The sequence below is a fragment of the Daldinia childiae genome (assembly GCF_008694065.1).
Source record: "Daldinia childiae strain JS-1345 chromosome Unknown Scaffold7, whole genome shotgun sequence".
Taxonomy (NCBI): domain Eukaryota; kingdom Fungi; phylum Ascomycota; class Sordariomycetes; order Xylariales; family Hypoxylaceae; genus Daldinia; species Daldinia childiae.
The window spans coordinates 601,513-614,519 of NW_022984648.1; the positions used below are offsets into that span (position 1 = coordinate 601,513).

The window sequence follows — 13,007 nt, forward strand, 5'->3', positions numbered from 1 at the left end:
ATGGGACTTTAAATTCCACTTTCAAGCTTTCATTTAAAAATAAAAAGTTATTTAACTAATCGAGACTATTATGTTGATGGCAACATACAGCTAACTAATCTCATCATGTTGACTCTGGCGTTCCGGCATTAAATTGAATCTGTACCTACGTACTACGGAATCGGTTTAACTATTAAGCGTCAAACTGAGATCAGGGGTATGGACCCATCCCGCCGGGGCCGGGTGCGTAGATCCGGGTTCGTATGTGGCTTTTTTAGATTAAGCCATGTCATACGCGTTATTTTGAATTCAATTCTCAAGTCAATTGTATTCTTCGATTCCTGCGACAGCTCTTCCATATGTACTAGAAAATACGGAACCTTAACGAATATGTGTCGAGGACAGTGAACCAATTCCAACACTTACAACTAATACAAGACGGACATATACGTGATATCATCATACCGGTCTTGTCACGTTTTGAAAATCGTCACGAGATATCATCTCTATCGTACATTGTATGACCCTATCGTTGTGACAGCTTTCAACGGTCGAGCTTGTGTTGCCTATCATCATATGTCCAATACCAGGTGCAGGCGTCAGATGCTGCTGCATATTGAACATCGAGCGGACCTCACCGAACGACTAGCGTCATTCGCCGCCGCAGGTTTTCGAGAAGAGAATTCTATCTGTTTGCTTGGCAAGCATCAGTACGAATTTCATCAAGATGAATGAATCTATTCCGAATTCTCTATCCTTACTTGGATCAGCTCAAGTGAGAGCAAAGCTATTCGTTCCTTTCTGTTATTTTTCAGCAATTAATGGGAAACCCATCTCGTTATTCGTCCGCCGTGTCTATGTGTTGGCCCACGCAAAGAAGCACTATGAGATCATGCGGGGGGATGCATCATTCATCGTCCATCGTCTAAAGTGGCAACATATTCGTCTCTAGCGTGCTCGACAGCTCCAGCGATCATACGCCAGCTAGAAGTCTAGCCCGGCCTACCTGCTAAGCATCCATGATTGGCGTCTGTATGTGTGTAATAGGCCTCCCATCTTATTCCCATCTAAGCCATCCCACTCAACCCGCACTGTCCCCTGCAAATAGCAGAAGAGCTGTAATCCCAGTTGACATCACCTCTTATGCAATCTTTTCGATGCTAACGAAAGTTATTCGCTACACCGCTGGACTTTGACAGCGATATCGACAACGCTGTAATTTCCTGGAGACATCACCAACCAGTAATCGTCGACTTGCTGCAGAGAATACGTCGAGGCGCAGTTTTGCGTAATAAGACCCTACCTGCAGCCCCTCGGGAGGTCTCCCAGCGTTCTTCTACATAATACATTGCATACATCGTTCGTGCTTTTAAAAGACGCACATCACTGCGCTGCATTTTTGTAACTTACGGCTTGCTTTTCTTCGAAGCTGGTACTTAACGACTACTACCTACTTAACATTCCTCGTGTGAGACCTTATTACGCAAACACCAACCATGGCGTCTCGATCGCGCAACCATCACAATCGCTATGACGATCCTTATGTCTTTGACGACCCATACCGCCATTCGAATTCGCCTATCAACGACACTGGATACGAGTACGTTGGTACTGAAGAGGCCGACAATATTTCTAAATCTCATCGCGGCACATCGCCAAATCCTGAACCACGTCGACGACAGAGTCCCTCTAGGAGAAATTCCAGAGCCACCAGTCCGCCTCGATATAAACGCGATAGAGCGCATACCCTACCATCAAGACCTGATCGACGCTCATCACCCCATAGAACTTCTCGACATACCTCGCCACCTCACACCAGCAGGAAGGCATCTCGAAGTAAACCCCGCGAAGATCCAGGCTTCCTTCAACGGCCGGGTGTTCAGCGTACCAAGTCTATAGGTCAGAAAGGCTTAAAATTCCTTAGCGAAGCGGCTGCATTATACGCTGCAACACAAGCCGGAGCAGGTGACCGAGGCCGCTCGCAGAGTCGCGATAACTCTCGCCGAAGCTCCCATTATGAACCGGAGCCAAGACACCATCATCGTCATCGGCACCACTCTCCTACCCCTTCCCCATCGCCGCACAGGAGGCGTTCGCGCGCACATAGCGATGCCCCTCCGCATAGGCATCGGAGACACAGATCTCCATCTGTAAGTGACGAGTCAGATTATGAACGCGATCGAGGTCGACGCCACCGACGATCCCGAGCCAATTCATACACTGAGAGTCCGTCACCGTCTCCTCCGCGTAACCGGGGCCGTAAATCCAAATCAGTATCGACCGGCGTCGGATCTTCCAAGGTACCTAACGAAGTTGTTGCCGATAGGTGGCAAATGGCTGCTCGAGCAGCTCTTGAAGCGGGTGGCCTCACTGCCTTCAGACTTCGCAAGGACCCAGGGAGCTGGACAGGCGAGAAGGGTGCCAAAATAGCCACAGCTGCTTTGGGCGCAGCTGCGATCGACGCCTTTATCGACAAGGACCCAAGACAAGCAAAATCTAACGGGGTCAAAGGGTTCGCTGAAAACACGATCAGCAGTATGATTGCATCGAAACTAATGGGCGTCAAGAGCCCCAGTAAACGCAGGGGTAAATCGAGATACTGATATGTGATCAAATCAAACCGCTTTCTTCGCCGCTCATGGATCTATCATACCACTATTATACCAAATTGGCAAAATTTTCTTTTGATATTCAAGGTTATCAGACAAACTGGCGCTGGAGGGAAATACGATATGATACGATGGATGAGAGAAACCTAACGATGTTATGACGATACTTTCCCAGACAGGCAACGATTTAACATAGACGAACAGCATGCAAGGCGTTAGGGGTTGGTGGCTCAACTTAGCATAAGAGTATATAAAATTCTTTATTTGAATATAGAATCATAGACACGTCTTCCCGATTGTTCATCCAACACTGCAATCCACATAAACGACTTCAGTATGTCTTGCATTTCTCTCCACGTTTTAATCTGACATTTGCCCACATGTTCTACTATGCGCTCCCTTAGCCATACCTCGTCTGATATATTGAAGATTGAAATAGCCCCGATTATCAATAGCCAGAGCATGAGATGCGACGAAACTACATCAGATTTCTCAAGGCTAAGAATGCAGGATTGATATGCGACAGCCAAATCACAGTACGGTGGTTTAATGTCTTGCCACTGCAAGAAGATATGATAGCAAAAGACCAAAAGGCCTTGCCGTACAGCTTCGTCGATCGACCCGGTGGAGAAGCGCATGTGGAGTAGGCGATATGTTACCGCAGTCATTGTTTCGTAGATGATATCTGATCGGATTGTCCGTCGAGTTTGGGTCCCGAGGTCGATGAACAAGCAGAATCTCCTCAAGACCCTCCAAGCCGTTGCTAGCTCATCCTCGGTGATTCGAACTAGTTTCATATCGTCCCGGGATAGTGTCCCATCAACGGGAGCCGGCAGGAGTTTCTCGGGATATTCTGTCATCGACTCAGAAGGTTGGATGAAAAATACAGGGCATGACCCATTAAGCAATGCCACCCCCAGGTCACACCTATGAATGGTTAGGGCTTGATATTAGTAAGTACGGATCCTTGCATCTACTTGCCTTAGCATCTCTAGTAGTAACGGTGTTCCTTTGAAAATGTCGAGGCCTCCTCTTAAGTCGACCATTTTACGAAGACCTTCCATGTGCTGCCTCGAGGTCTCGTAGTCTCCGTCGAAGTGTGCTACGCTTGCTAGTTTCAAGACCACACTCATTGTCGAGTCTGAAATCTTCGTTTCGTCATCGTCCCCCAAAAGCCTTTCACGAAGAAGTCTTAGTCCTTTCTGGAAGTGCAGTATGGCTACTGGGTTAAGATTACCCTGACGGTGCAAGACTCTGTCGATGAAACCTTGTACAGCAAATGCCATTACGTGGAGGGCGACGGCATCTCGTCCAAATGGAGAGCGCCATCCTTCATCGTCACCTTCGAAGCTGATTGCTGCTCGTAAGGGGAAGATGACTTTCCTTGATACTGTTGTAACTGGGTTTATATGGGATTAGCTAATGTATGCCATTTAAGACTACCTTGACTAAGAACCTTTTTCCATATTAAAAAGTGCCAAAGGCTCTAAATCGTCGGAGAAATTGACGAAATAGATGTTTAACCCAGTCCGACCAGGAATTAATGGGGCATAAACTTCGACGACTTCTTCTAGTTTCAGCGGCTCTGACCGAGCACGAATAACTGTTGTCGTCCTAGTGGTCGATCGTTGATCTACGGCAGGGCGAATCCCTTTTCGTGTTTTCCCCCGTCTTGCATGGCTTCTAATCAGCTTCCTAGTGGCCGGATCGGTTTTCTCAATGCTCGATGATATGATGAATGGCATCCCAGCCGACGAGACAGAAGACCTTCTGGATCCATCCGGACCTGGCATCTTGACCTGCCTTGGCATTTCTGTTTGTTTACCAAATGTAGTAAACCCATGATTGATAATGGTGGAAAGGAGATGCAAAGCGAGATGAACTGTTTAACACGAAGGGGATGTTGCTTACTTATCTCACGATCGGCGTGATTCTTAATGCCAAGACCTATCTTGTTTGCCGTTTAGGGGATCCCGGCAAGGAGTTAACAGGGGTAGAAAGGCCGCGACTCAGACTCATAGCACTTACAAATCTACAAACATTAGACAACTTCACAGGACCTCTATAAGAATATTCTCTAAATTATTTCTATAAAAGCACCGAGAATCCCCATTCATATCATGGCATCCATACACACTAATTCCCTATTGATCATACTCTATTTCTTAGTTATACAATGTCCGTTTCACGGAAATCGGTCTTGATCACCGGCTGCTCTACCGGAGGCATCGGTGCAGCATTAGCTGAAGTTTTCCAGGAAAAGGGTTACCACGTTTTTGTAACTACACGAAATCCATCGAAGTTCCCACCGAACCTCTCTCGTGCTGAGAATGTTACGTGTCTGACTCTCGACGTACTATCGTCAGAGTCGATTGCCGCCGCCGTTGAGAGTGTTAAAAAGGAGACTGGCGGCACGCTCGATATCCTCATTAACAACAGCGGCGGGATTATTTTACTACCAGCTCTAGATACACCTATTGATGATGGCAAAAGATTATTTGACCTCAACTTCTGGGCGCCGTTCGCTATGCTCCAAGCCTTCGCCCCTCTCCTGATTGAGGCCAAAGGATGCATCGTGAATAACTCGTCTGCGAGTGCATATTCTCCTATGGCTCTTACGAGTAAGTACTTAATTAACATATTCAACAGCGCTCTTCTAACAATCCAGGCATCTATAATAGTTCGAAAGCTGCCCTTGCCATGGCTAGCGAGACGTGGCGTCATGAACTCCAACCTCTTGGAGTTCGGACGATTACTCTTATTACCTGTGCCGTAAAGACTGAGTTCTTTTCTAGATATCAGAGGGAAGAACTACCCGTGTCTTCGAAGTACTACGATATCCGAGACTTTATCTATAGTATCGGTGACGGCAGGCTTCAAAGTGGTGCTATCAGCTCGAGGCAGTACGCAACTAAGGTTGTTAGAGAGATCGAGCACGGCTCTGCTGGAGTAGTCTGGGCCGGTACCCACGCACTCCTATTTCGGCTTTTGTGTTGGTTATTGCCCAATTCACTTTTTGTAAGTATTAAATTGTTTCGAATCTTTGACATGTCTAATTAGATCTATAGGATATGGTGGTAGAGAGTGTCGTACCTATTTCTAGCGAGATGGCCAAAATTAAGCAGAAGAAGAAAATCTAGAGTTAACTTAGGTTCAAATATTATATTAATTTGTACACTACCTCTGATGACTTGAGTTTGGTAGAATGGATTATAGGCATTAGACTTGCACTGCTTGCTCGGCTCTCTCATTTATTTTTCTCCTTATCGTGTTGATAGCTACCTTGTTCCAAGTAAGTCATGATGATCTCGATACCCGATCCTAGACCAGCGCTCAATATTCTTGACTAGAGCCCAGTCCCTGTCAACTCTAGACATACCTCTGTATAAAGGTGAATCGTGCCAGTTCACAAGTCCATTCTCATAGACAAACGCTCGGGCGGCCTCGATTACGTTGTACCCACATTGCCAGAGCCCACTTTGTAATGGTAACAGCATCACGATAGCTTGTAAGACCCCAGGATCACCAATGTCGTTGTTCATAAGAAAGTGCCTTAGATTTATGGCTATTATGTTAGCCGTATGCACTTCGACAGGGCGGTATGAGTCTCCGTAGTATATAGTCTTTGACAGTTTAGAATAGATCACTAACTGCCAGTGCTCGCCCGTACTAAACCCTGACTCGGTATTACACGGGAGAATCATCCAGTCGTGAGAGTAGTAGTCATTCCTTTGATCACCATCCCATTTCAAACTACTGTGATCAAAGGGGCTTGACCAGAATCTAGAGCCGAATGGAACCCATACGTCAGGATGTGACGTTGCGAGGCGGAGACCTTGCTCAAGTTCAGATCGTGTCAGCCATCTATCTTCTTCGTCCCGCCCTAAGCCATTGATACAGATGTTGGCTTTTACATTTAAGCTACGAGAAGCTATAACAGCGTCCCAGTCTCGACGACATGAGATATCCCCTGCTGGATTATTTAATCCCAAGCGGAAGAAGGCGTTGACGTATGATTCATAACCAGAATTACCGTCGAACTGAGTTGGAAATGCAGACCTTTCCTCTTCAGTATATTGGATAGGCGCAGCAAGAGCTTGTGGCTGTAGATAGTCCTCCGAGAAACCGGGCCGCGGGTAAACATAACCTGCGGTCGAAAGAATAACTTTCGTTGGTCTATTATTCTGGAAGGTTTCAAAACTTCTATCAATATGACTCTCTACTTTTCTTTCTCCCAGAACTTCGATGTCATCAGATGATGGATCGTAGCCTGCCATAACTACTAGATAGTAGCTGTGTGTGGCTTTTTCAAGTAGTATTGTTTCTTAGAGTGCAATAAAAGTTTTGGGGTATTTAAGGGTGACGAGTTACTAGGTATTGTTGCAGCGAAACTAGCGACAGCCTTTATATATACAGCGATAAGACCTTGGAAGTATGTCGGTATAGAAATAGTATTGAGCTCACCAATATGATATATTTCGAGACGTAGGTACCCTAGGTAAAGAGATAAGAGGGGGAAATTATGTATGGAATAATACTGGAACAATGTTTTGTACAAAGAACGTATCAAAGGGAGTTTTCTTGGCATTAGTACCTATACTAGTGATCTGAGACTGGCCTCTTTTTTAAGCTTGGATATTTGGATGATGGTGCAATTTATTTTACCCTTGTCAAAGCGTTAAATGGTAATTTGAAGTGTACAGGGCAGATACAGCAGTTTGCATGGTGGAGTGGCATAAGTGTGGTTGCCTAGGAGATTGATAAAAACCAAAGTTAGCCTTATAATTATAAAAAACAGAACTAAATTCAGAAGCAATAAAGCGAAATACCCCCAGCTTGTACCTCGTGTACTCTCTGAATCATAGGTTAAGAGGGTAATCCCTCGATAATATCTATAGGGATGACAAAACACCGGGTTTTGGTACGGGTCCGTAAAGCCTACCGCCTCTGGCTACCCACGTCTCCGGATGGAATTAATGCTTCGTTCCGTCGGCTTCTGGAGGCAAGTATTTTTTGCTATTTACGAAGTCCCTACTATGGTCCGTGGAGATAGTCATGTATGTGAGTGATGGCATAGTAAGAAGTGAACCTGAGGTACGGTGGCACATTAGTTCATATCCGACAAAACAAAAAAGCGGATGAAAATTGGTCCGACTTGGCACATGTACTGTAATTACAGCACCCATAAGCGCTAAAACCCCTTATAATTACAGTGCATTACAGTGATGCATGCGCTAAAATTATAGCGTTTGAAAAAAAAGTCTCCGAGGCTAAAATCAAATTTACTAAGTCCACTACATCCATTGTAACTATAGTGGTTTTAGCGTATGTAACCACTATAATTACAGTGGCTTTAGCGTATGTAACCACTATAACTACAGTAGACTTAGTGGTTTTTCAGAAGTTAAATTAAGGTTTTTGGTGCAGCTGTCTACAGCTGGCCCAATGTCAGCCAATTAAAATTTTGGATTTGCAAGCCTTATAATTATAATGTGTTATTAACTGTAATGCCCTATAACTATAAGGTGTTTAGTGGGTATATATGCTATAAATATAATGGATGATTTTAGCCTCGGAGACTTTTTTTTATGCGCTATAGTTTTAGCGCATGCATCACTGTAATGCACTATAATTATAAGGGGTTTTAGCGCTTATAGGTGCTGTAATTACAGTGAATGATTTTAGCTTCGGAGACTTTTTTTTAAGCGCCAAATCCTTAGCGCATGCATCGCTGTAAAGCCCTGTATTTATAGGGGGCTTTAGCGCTTGTAGGTGCTGTAATTACAGTGCATATGCCAAGTCGGACCAATTTTCATCCGCTTTTTTGTTTTGTCGGATTTGAACTAATGGTGCACCGTACTGAGGGGCTCGGACGTGGGTTCGACACAAGGTACATGCCCCATGGGTTGCATTTGAATTGATTGTTTGGTGCAGTGGTTAACACAGTAGGCAACTTCAAGGTTCGCGATTCAAATCGAGGTTCGAAATCCCCTCTTTCAATTTTTCTTTTCGACTCCTACCAGGCTAGGTATTTTACTACGTAATTACAAGCCGCCAACTATAATGATTTTGGGATTTCTTACAGTAGAAATAAATTCATAGCATAGAATTTATTTTATATGTTATTTATCTGTTGTACTCGATGTTGTCTAGGTCATATAAGTATTTTTGATAGCCAGCCCAGAAACAGTTCTGGTTAATCGTTGTACATACAAAACTGGTAGTTTTCTAGTTTAAAGGCCATATCTCGGAGAAAAACTATTCATGCTTGTAATAAAGATCATGCAATTACTAAAAAAGCCAATATTCGGGCTTGTAGACAAAGTGTTGTGTTGTAGATGGTATCTCGACTTTATCTTATCAGATTTCAACTTTAAGATTGCGCTGGTACGTACTTCGCACATGCTAAGCTGTAAGTACCTAAGTATCTTTTCTGATTAAGCATATACCTTCAACCAATGAATAGAGGGCTCCACTACACTTTTCGACGGCTTGCCAAGTTCAAGGCTGAGAAGCTCCTTTACTTTCATTACTTTCTCGAACATTGAACTCTTGTAGCCTTGTTCACTTCATCTGATTTGATTTCATCAACTTCTCCTCTGCTAAGTACCCTAAACCATAGTCGGTACTCCCTCATCTCTATAACCTAAATACGCGTCAAATGGGCATTTAATTGGCTCTGGGCCACATACCGATTGTTGATTGTGGGGTTATATCCTCGCCTTGAGGTTGATCTATTGTCTGTCGTCTCATACGCGTTGCGAGAGCTGATTCTATATTTTACGAAGCCTAGTACCTCATTAAGCATCGTATACAAGTCGTTCACGCAAGTTGCGCTTAATAATTAAATCAACTATCGCATTAAAATCGCTGCACAGACTCATCGTCGAGGAGGAATAAATTAGGTACCTAAGGGTGTTACCATTACGGCTGATCGAAGTGCCAGGTGGTTAGCCGCTTCCCAACCACCTGTATTACTTCAAAACTATATAAACAGCTATCTTCTCTCCCAAATCTTCACTCTTTTTAGCGTCACCTTCCCGCTATCAACCAAAATCCTCGCACAACCCTCGCATAGCCTGCGAGAGTACTCTTAAAACTTATTGGCAACGCAAGTCGTTGATTACCTTTCGGGTCAATTTTACATATTTATATCGCCTTAAAACCTCGCCATATAACAATCATTAGGGGATTATATTTACTATCGGCAAATCTACCAGCCAACATGTCGGCAAATAGGGATACCCGCGGTTCTGTTCAAGATGCTTCAAGCAAAGGACCCACCCAAGAGCAAAGACTCCTATGGAATCAAGAGAGCGTCAGGGATGTTGCAGAATCAGTCGGTATTCTTAAGTTGAGCGATGAAGGACTACGAACACTTTCTCAAGACGTTGAGTATAGGGTTGGCCAAGTTATCATCGAGGCCCTGCGGTTTATGCGACTTGCGAAGCGTACCACATTAACCGTCCAGGATGTCTCTCAAGCGTTACGAGTTCTTGATGTGGAGCCATTGTATGGCTATGACTCTACACGAGCCCTCAGATACGGCGAGGCCAGCCTGGGCCCACAAGCTTTATTCTACGTGGAAGATGAAGAGGTCGACTTTGAAAAGCTGATTAATGCGCCGTTACCTAAGATCCCCCGAGACACCACATTTACTAGTAAGTATCCTGGAAGTTAAAAGATATCGCTACAGCTTCGCAATAAATCTTAATAAATACTAACTGCGCACCTATAGAGCACTGGTTGTCCGTCGAAGGCGTGCAGCCTAACTCCCTGGAAAATCCCACATCAGCGGAGTCGCGAGCGCAAGATCTTCTATCCAAAGGTCCCAGCGCTAATCCTGCACTTGCTGCTCTTTCTGGTCAGGACAATCCTAACTTCAAACCTTCAGTCAAACACATCCTGTCTCAAGAACTCGTACTATACTTTGAGAAGATCCAGGCTGCTCTGATGGATGATAGCCCGGATATTGAAGTGCAGCGGTTGCGCGAAGCTGCCTTAGAGTCTGTGGCTTCCGAACCAAGCATCCATCAGCTTGTTCCATACTTCGTCAACTTCGTCTCCACCCAGGTTACACACCACCTAGATGACATATTCGTATTACGGCAGATGATGGAACTTACCAACGCCTTGATAAATAACGATCGACTTTTCCTCTCGCCATATGCCAGCCCTCTCTGTGCGCCGGTGCTCACATGCATACTGGGCCGCAAGATCGGGGCCGAGAATGGCGTTGACGCACTTAAGGAACAGTATAGTCTAAGAGAATTTGCTGCTACACTTGTCGGACAACTTGCTCGGAAATATTCCGACACTAACAAGATGCTACGTCCGAAGCTGGTTCGCACATGTCTCAAAAACTTCCTCAACCCATCACTGCCACCATCTGTTTGGTACGGTGCAGTGTGCGGCCTTGGAGCAGCAGGCAGCGCCGATGTTGTTAAGGTCCTTCTACTGCGCAACCTCAAAGAATTCGAAACCTCGATGCTCATCCCTCTACGGCAGAAGAACGAGCAGATTTCTAATGCAGAATTTGAAGCCTTAGTTGGTGTTATCACGAAGGTCATCCAACTCTTAACGGAAGAGGATATTCCTCTGGCTAATGGTATGAATGGATTTTCTAGCGAGAACGAGGCTAGCCAAATCAAGGCATTCTTGGGTGACATTATTGGCCAGCGCGTTGCCGCCCTAGGCGATCACAAGCTGAACCAAGCCATCTTGGATGCGCGCGACTTTCAATAGGATAGTCTCGCATGGGGATTCTGAAGAGTGAATGCTATGAGCACAAACTTGGTTTATCGGTAGTCCTACACTACAGTACAATTTTGGGAATCAGGTGTCTGGATTGATACCCTTGTTAAGAGGTGAATGGCGTTTCGGCACTGCTTGTTTAGGATAGGCGGCGGAAATTGTGACACTTGCATGGTTGGCTAAGTTGGCCGCGAGTAAAACTGTTCTATTTAAATAGGTATTCAACGTGTGGCCGGTGAAAGGCGGCAAACAAACCACGTAGACAAAAGGAATATACATATTGTATTCCAAGTAACACCTACGCATCACTGATTCGTACAGGCTTTCATTAGACTTGACCATTTGCCAATGGACCAAAGACTAACCCTAGTGAGCCCTTCATAGCCTACACAACCCAACGCCCCCAAGTCCAACACACCAGCTGCTGTCCATGCCAGTATACCCCGTAACCTTTATTCTTGTAGCAACTTGGATGGATCATAGTAGGAAAACAGCACCTAGGGTAGCGACTAAGCTAGCACCCAAGACCGTATAGCTGGTCTGCTGGATAGTTGCCTTCTTAAAGCCGTAGGTCATGTCCCAGGTGAGATGACGGAAACCGTTTGCGAAGTGGAAGAAGAAGGGCCAGGCGGCAATGGTCTTGAGGCCGGCAAGGACAGCGGGGGAAAGAGAGGCGGCCGCTGAGGCTAGTGTAGCGGATTCGATGTGCCAACCGGTCAGAGGAGCAACTAAGTAGGCTAGCGAGAAGGCGTAGAAGGACACGCTAAGAGATTGCCCGGTGATACGCGTCCAGATTGAGGCACCAAACCACGTCTGTTTATAGTCATAGGCTGCTAGGTGAGGAGATACAGGGCGCTGGCGTCGTTGTGCCGCGAGTAGGGATTGAGCGTCGGTCTCGGAAAGCTTTTGGGTTGATGCGCTTCTGTATTATTAGGGTCGTTAGCATTGATAAAATGACAAGGTTGCCTTTTCTATAGCTTCTCCAAGATCGCAACTAATAGGTGTCTCTTGGATATTTTTGTGATGCGACTTGGAAACTAATGACTGGCAAAATGGTAGTTTGCGCAGAGCATGGTAGTAGTTGGAGGGGTATTAAAGATAGTATTCGGAATAGACGGGATATACCTGGTCTGTAGGCTTGCAGCATTCGTACCCAGGGCAAGGCGAGGGAGGTTCTCGAAGAAAAGGGCATTAGGCTTCTTGACGGCGGCTGTTTAAGTGATTGCCAGTTAGCAAAACTTGATCTATGACGTTTTTATATAACTAGAGGGATGAATTGGCAAGTTATCGCAAGCCACGACCGCACCGGGTAGAGGACTCTAGATAAGGCTTAAGTAAATAAGATAGGACTGTGGTATAGTACCTTGCCGTAGGGCCCGGAGGCCAACTCGTTGTGCGTTCATGGTTCCGAGGTATTAGGATACTGGTATGCGACCGAAATTCTCTAACTCGCTATGGATTCGGACGGCGCTAGATGCTGTGTAAGTGGACGTGTTGTGTTACAATAGATTGAGTAGGATCCTTATGCTTACCAGTATAGTCAAGTTCGATCAAAGACTTGAGACCAGCGTTGATGCCCTCACCAGAGGTTTACAATAGTGAAAGGTTGAATGGATAATTGGTTCTCAGATGAAGAAGTCTAAAACCAATTGCGGCCAATCCCAC

At 45.3% G+C, this 13,007-nt stretch overlaps 5 protein-coding genes across 5 annotated transcripts; 3 read left to right on the forward strand and 2 right to left on the reverse strand.

Annotated features, from left to right (window-relative positions):
• Nucleotides 1-1,475: 1,475 nt before the first annotated feature.
• Nucleotides 1,476-2,582, forward strand: GL218_06461 (uncharacterized protein; the record flags this gene model as incomplete). Its single annotated transcript, XM_033583174.1, has 1 exon — nucleotides 1,476-2,582. The coding sequence occupies one exon, from the start codon at nucleotides 1,476-1,478 to the stop codon at nucleotides 2,580-2,582; it is 1,107 nt and encodes a 368-aa protein (XP_033433741.1).
• A 266-nt stretch (nucleotides 2,583-2,848) lies between these two features.
• GL218_06462 (uncharacterized protein) lies at nucleotides 2,849-4,333 on the reverse strand (the record flags this gene model as incomplete). The annotated part of the gene is made up of 3 exons (XM_033583175.1): nucleotides 2,849-3,515; nucleotides 3,570-3,987; nucleotides 4,045-4,333. The coding sequence occupies 3 exons, from the start codon at nucleotides 4,331-4,333 to the stop codon at nucleotides 2,849-2,851; spliced, it is 1,374 nt and encodes a 457-aa protein (XP_033433742.1).
• Nucleotides 4,334-4,764: 431 nt separating this feature from the next.
• GL218_06463 (NADPH-dependent 1-acyldihydroxyacetone phosphate reductase) lies at nucleotides 4,765-5,728 on the forward strand (the record flags this gene model as incomplete). Its single annotated transcript, XM_033583176.1, has 3 exons — nucleotides 4,765-5,209; nucleotides 5,257-5,606; nucleotides 5,657-5,728. The coding sequence occupies 3 exons, from the start codon at nucleotides 4,765-4,767 to the stop codon at nucleotides 5,726-5,728; spliced, it is 867 nt and encodes a 288-aa protein (XP_033433743.1).
• A 4,085-nt stretch (nucleotides 5,729-9,813) lies between these two features.
• Nucleotides 9,814-11,333, forward strand: GL218_06464 (Transcription initiation factor TFIID subunit 6; the record flags this gene model as incomplete). Its single annotated transcript, XM_033583177.1, has 2 exons — nucleotides 9,814-10,249; nucleotides 10,327-11,333. 2 exons carry the CDS (start codon nucleotides 9,814-9,816, stop codon nucleotides 11,331-11,333), a joined length of 1,443 nt encoding a protein of 480 aa, XP_033433744.1.
• A 486-nt stretch (nucleotides 11,334-11,819) lies between these two features.
• Nucleotides 11,820-12,745, reverse strand: GL218_06465 (Succinate dehydrogenase cytochrome B subunit, mitochondrial; the record flags this gene model as incomplete). The annotated part of the gene is made up of 3 exons (XM_033583178.1): nucleotides 11,820-12,264; nucleotides 12,468-12,552; nucleotides 12,706-12,745. The coding sequence occupies 3 exons, from the start codon at nucleotides 12,743-12,745 to the stop codon at nucleotides 11,820-11,822; spliced, it is 570 nt and encodes a 189-aa protein (XP_033433745.1).
• Between the last annotated feature and the right edge of the window lie 262 nt (nucleotides 12,746-13,007).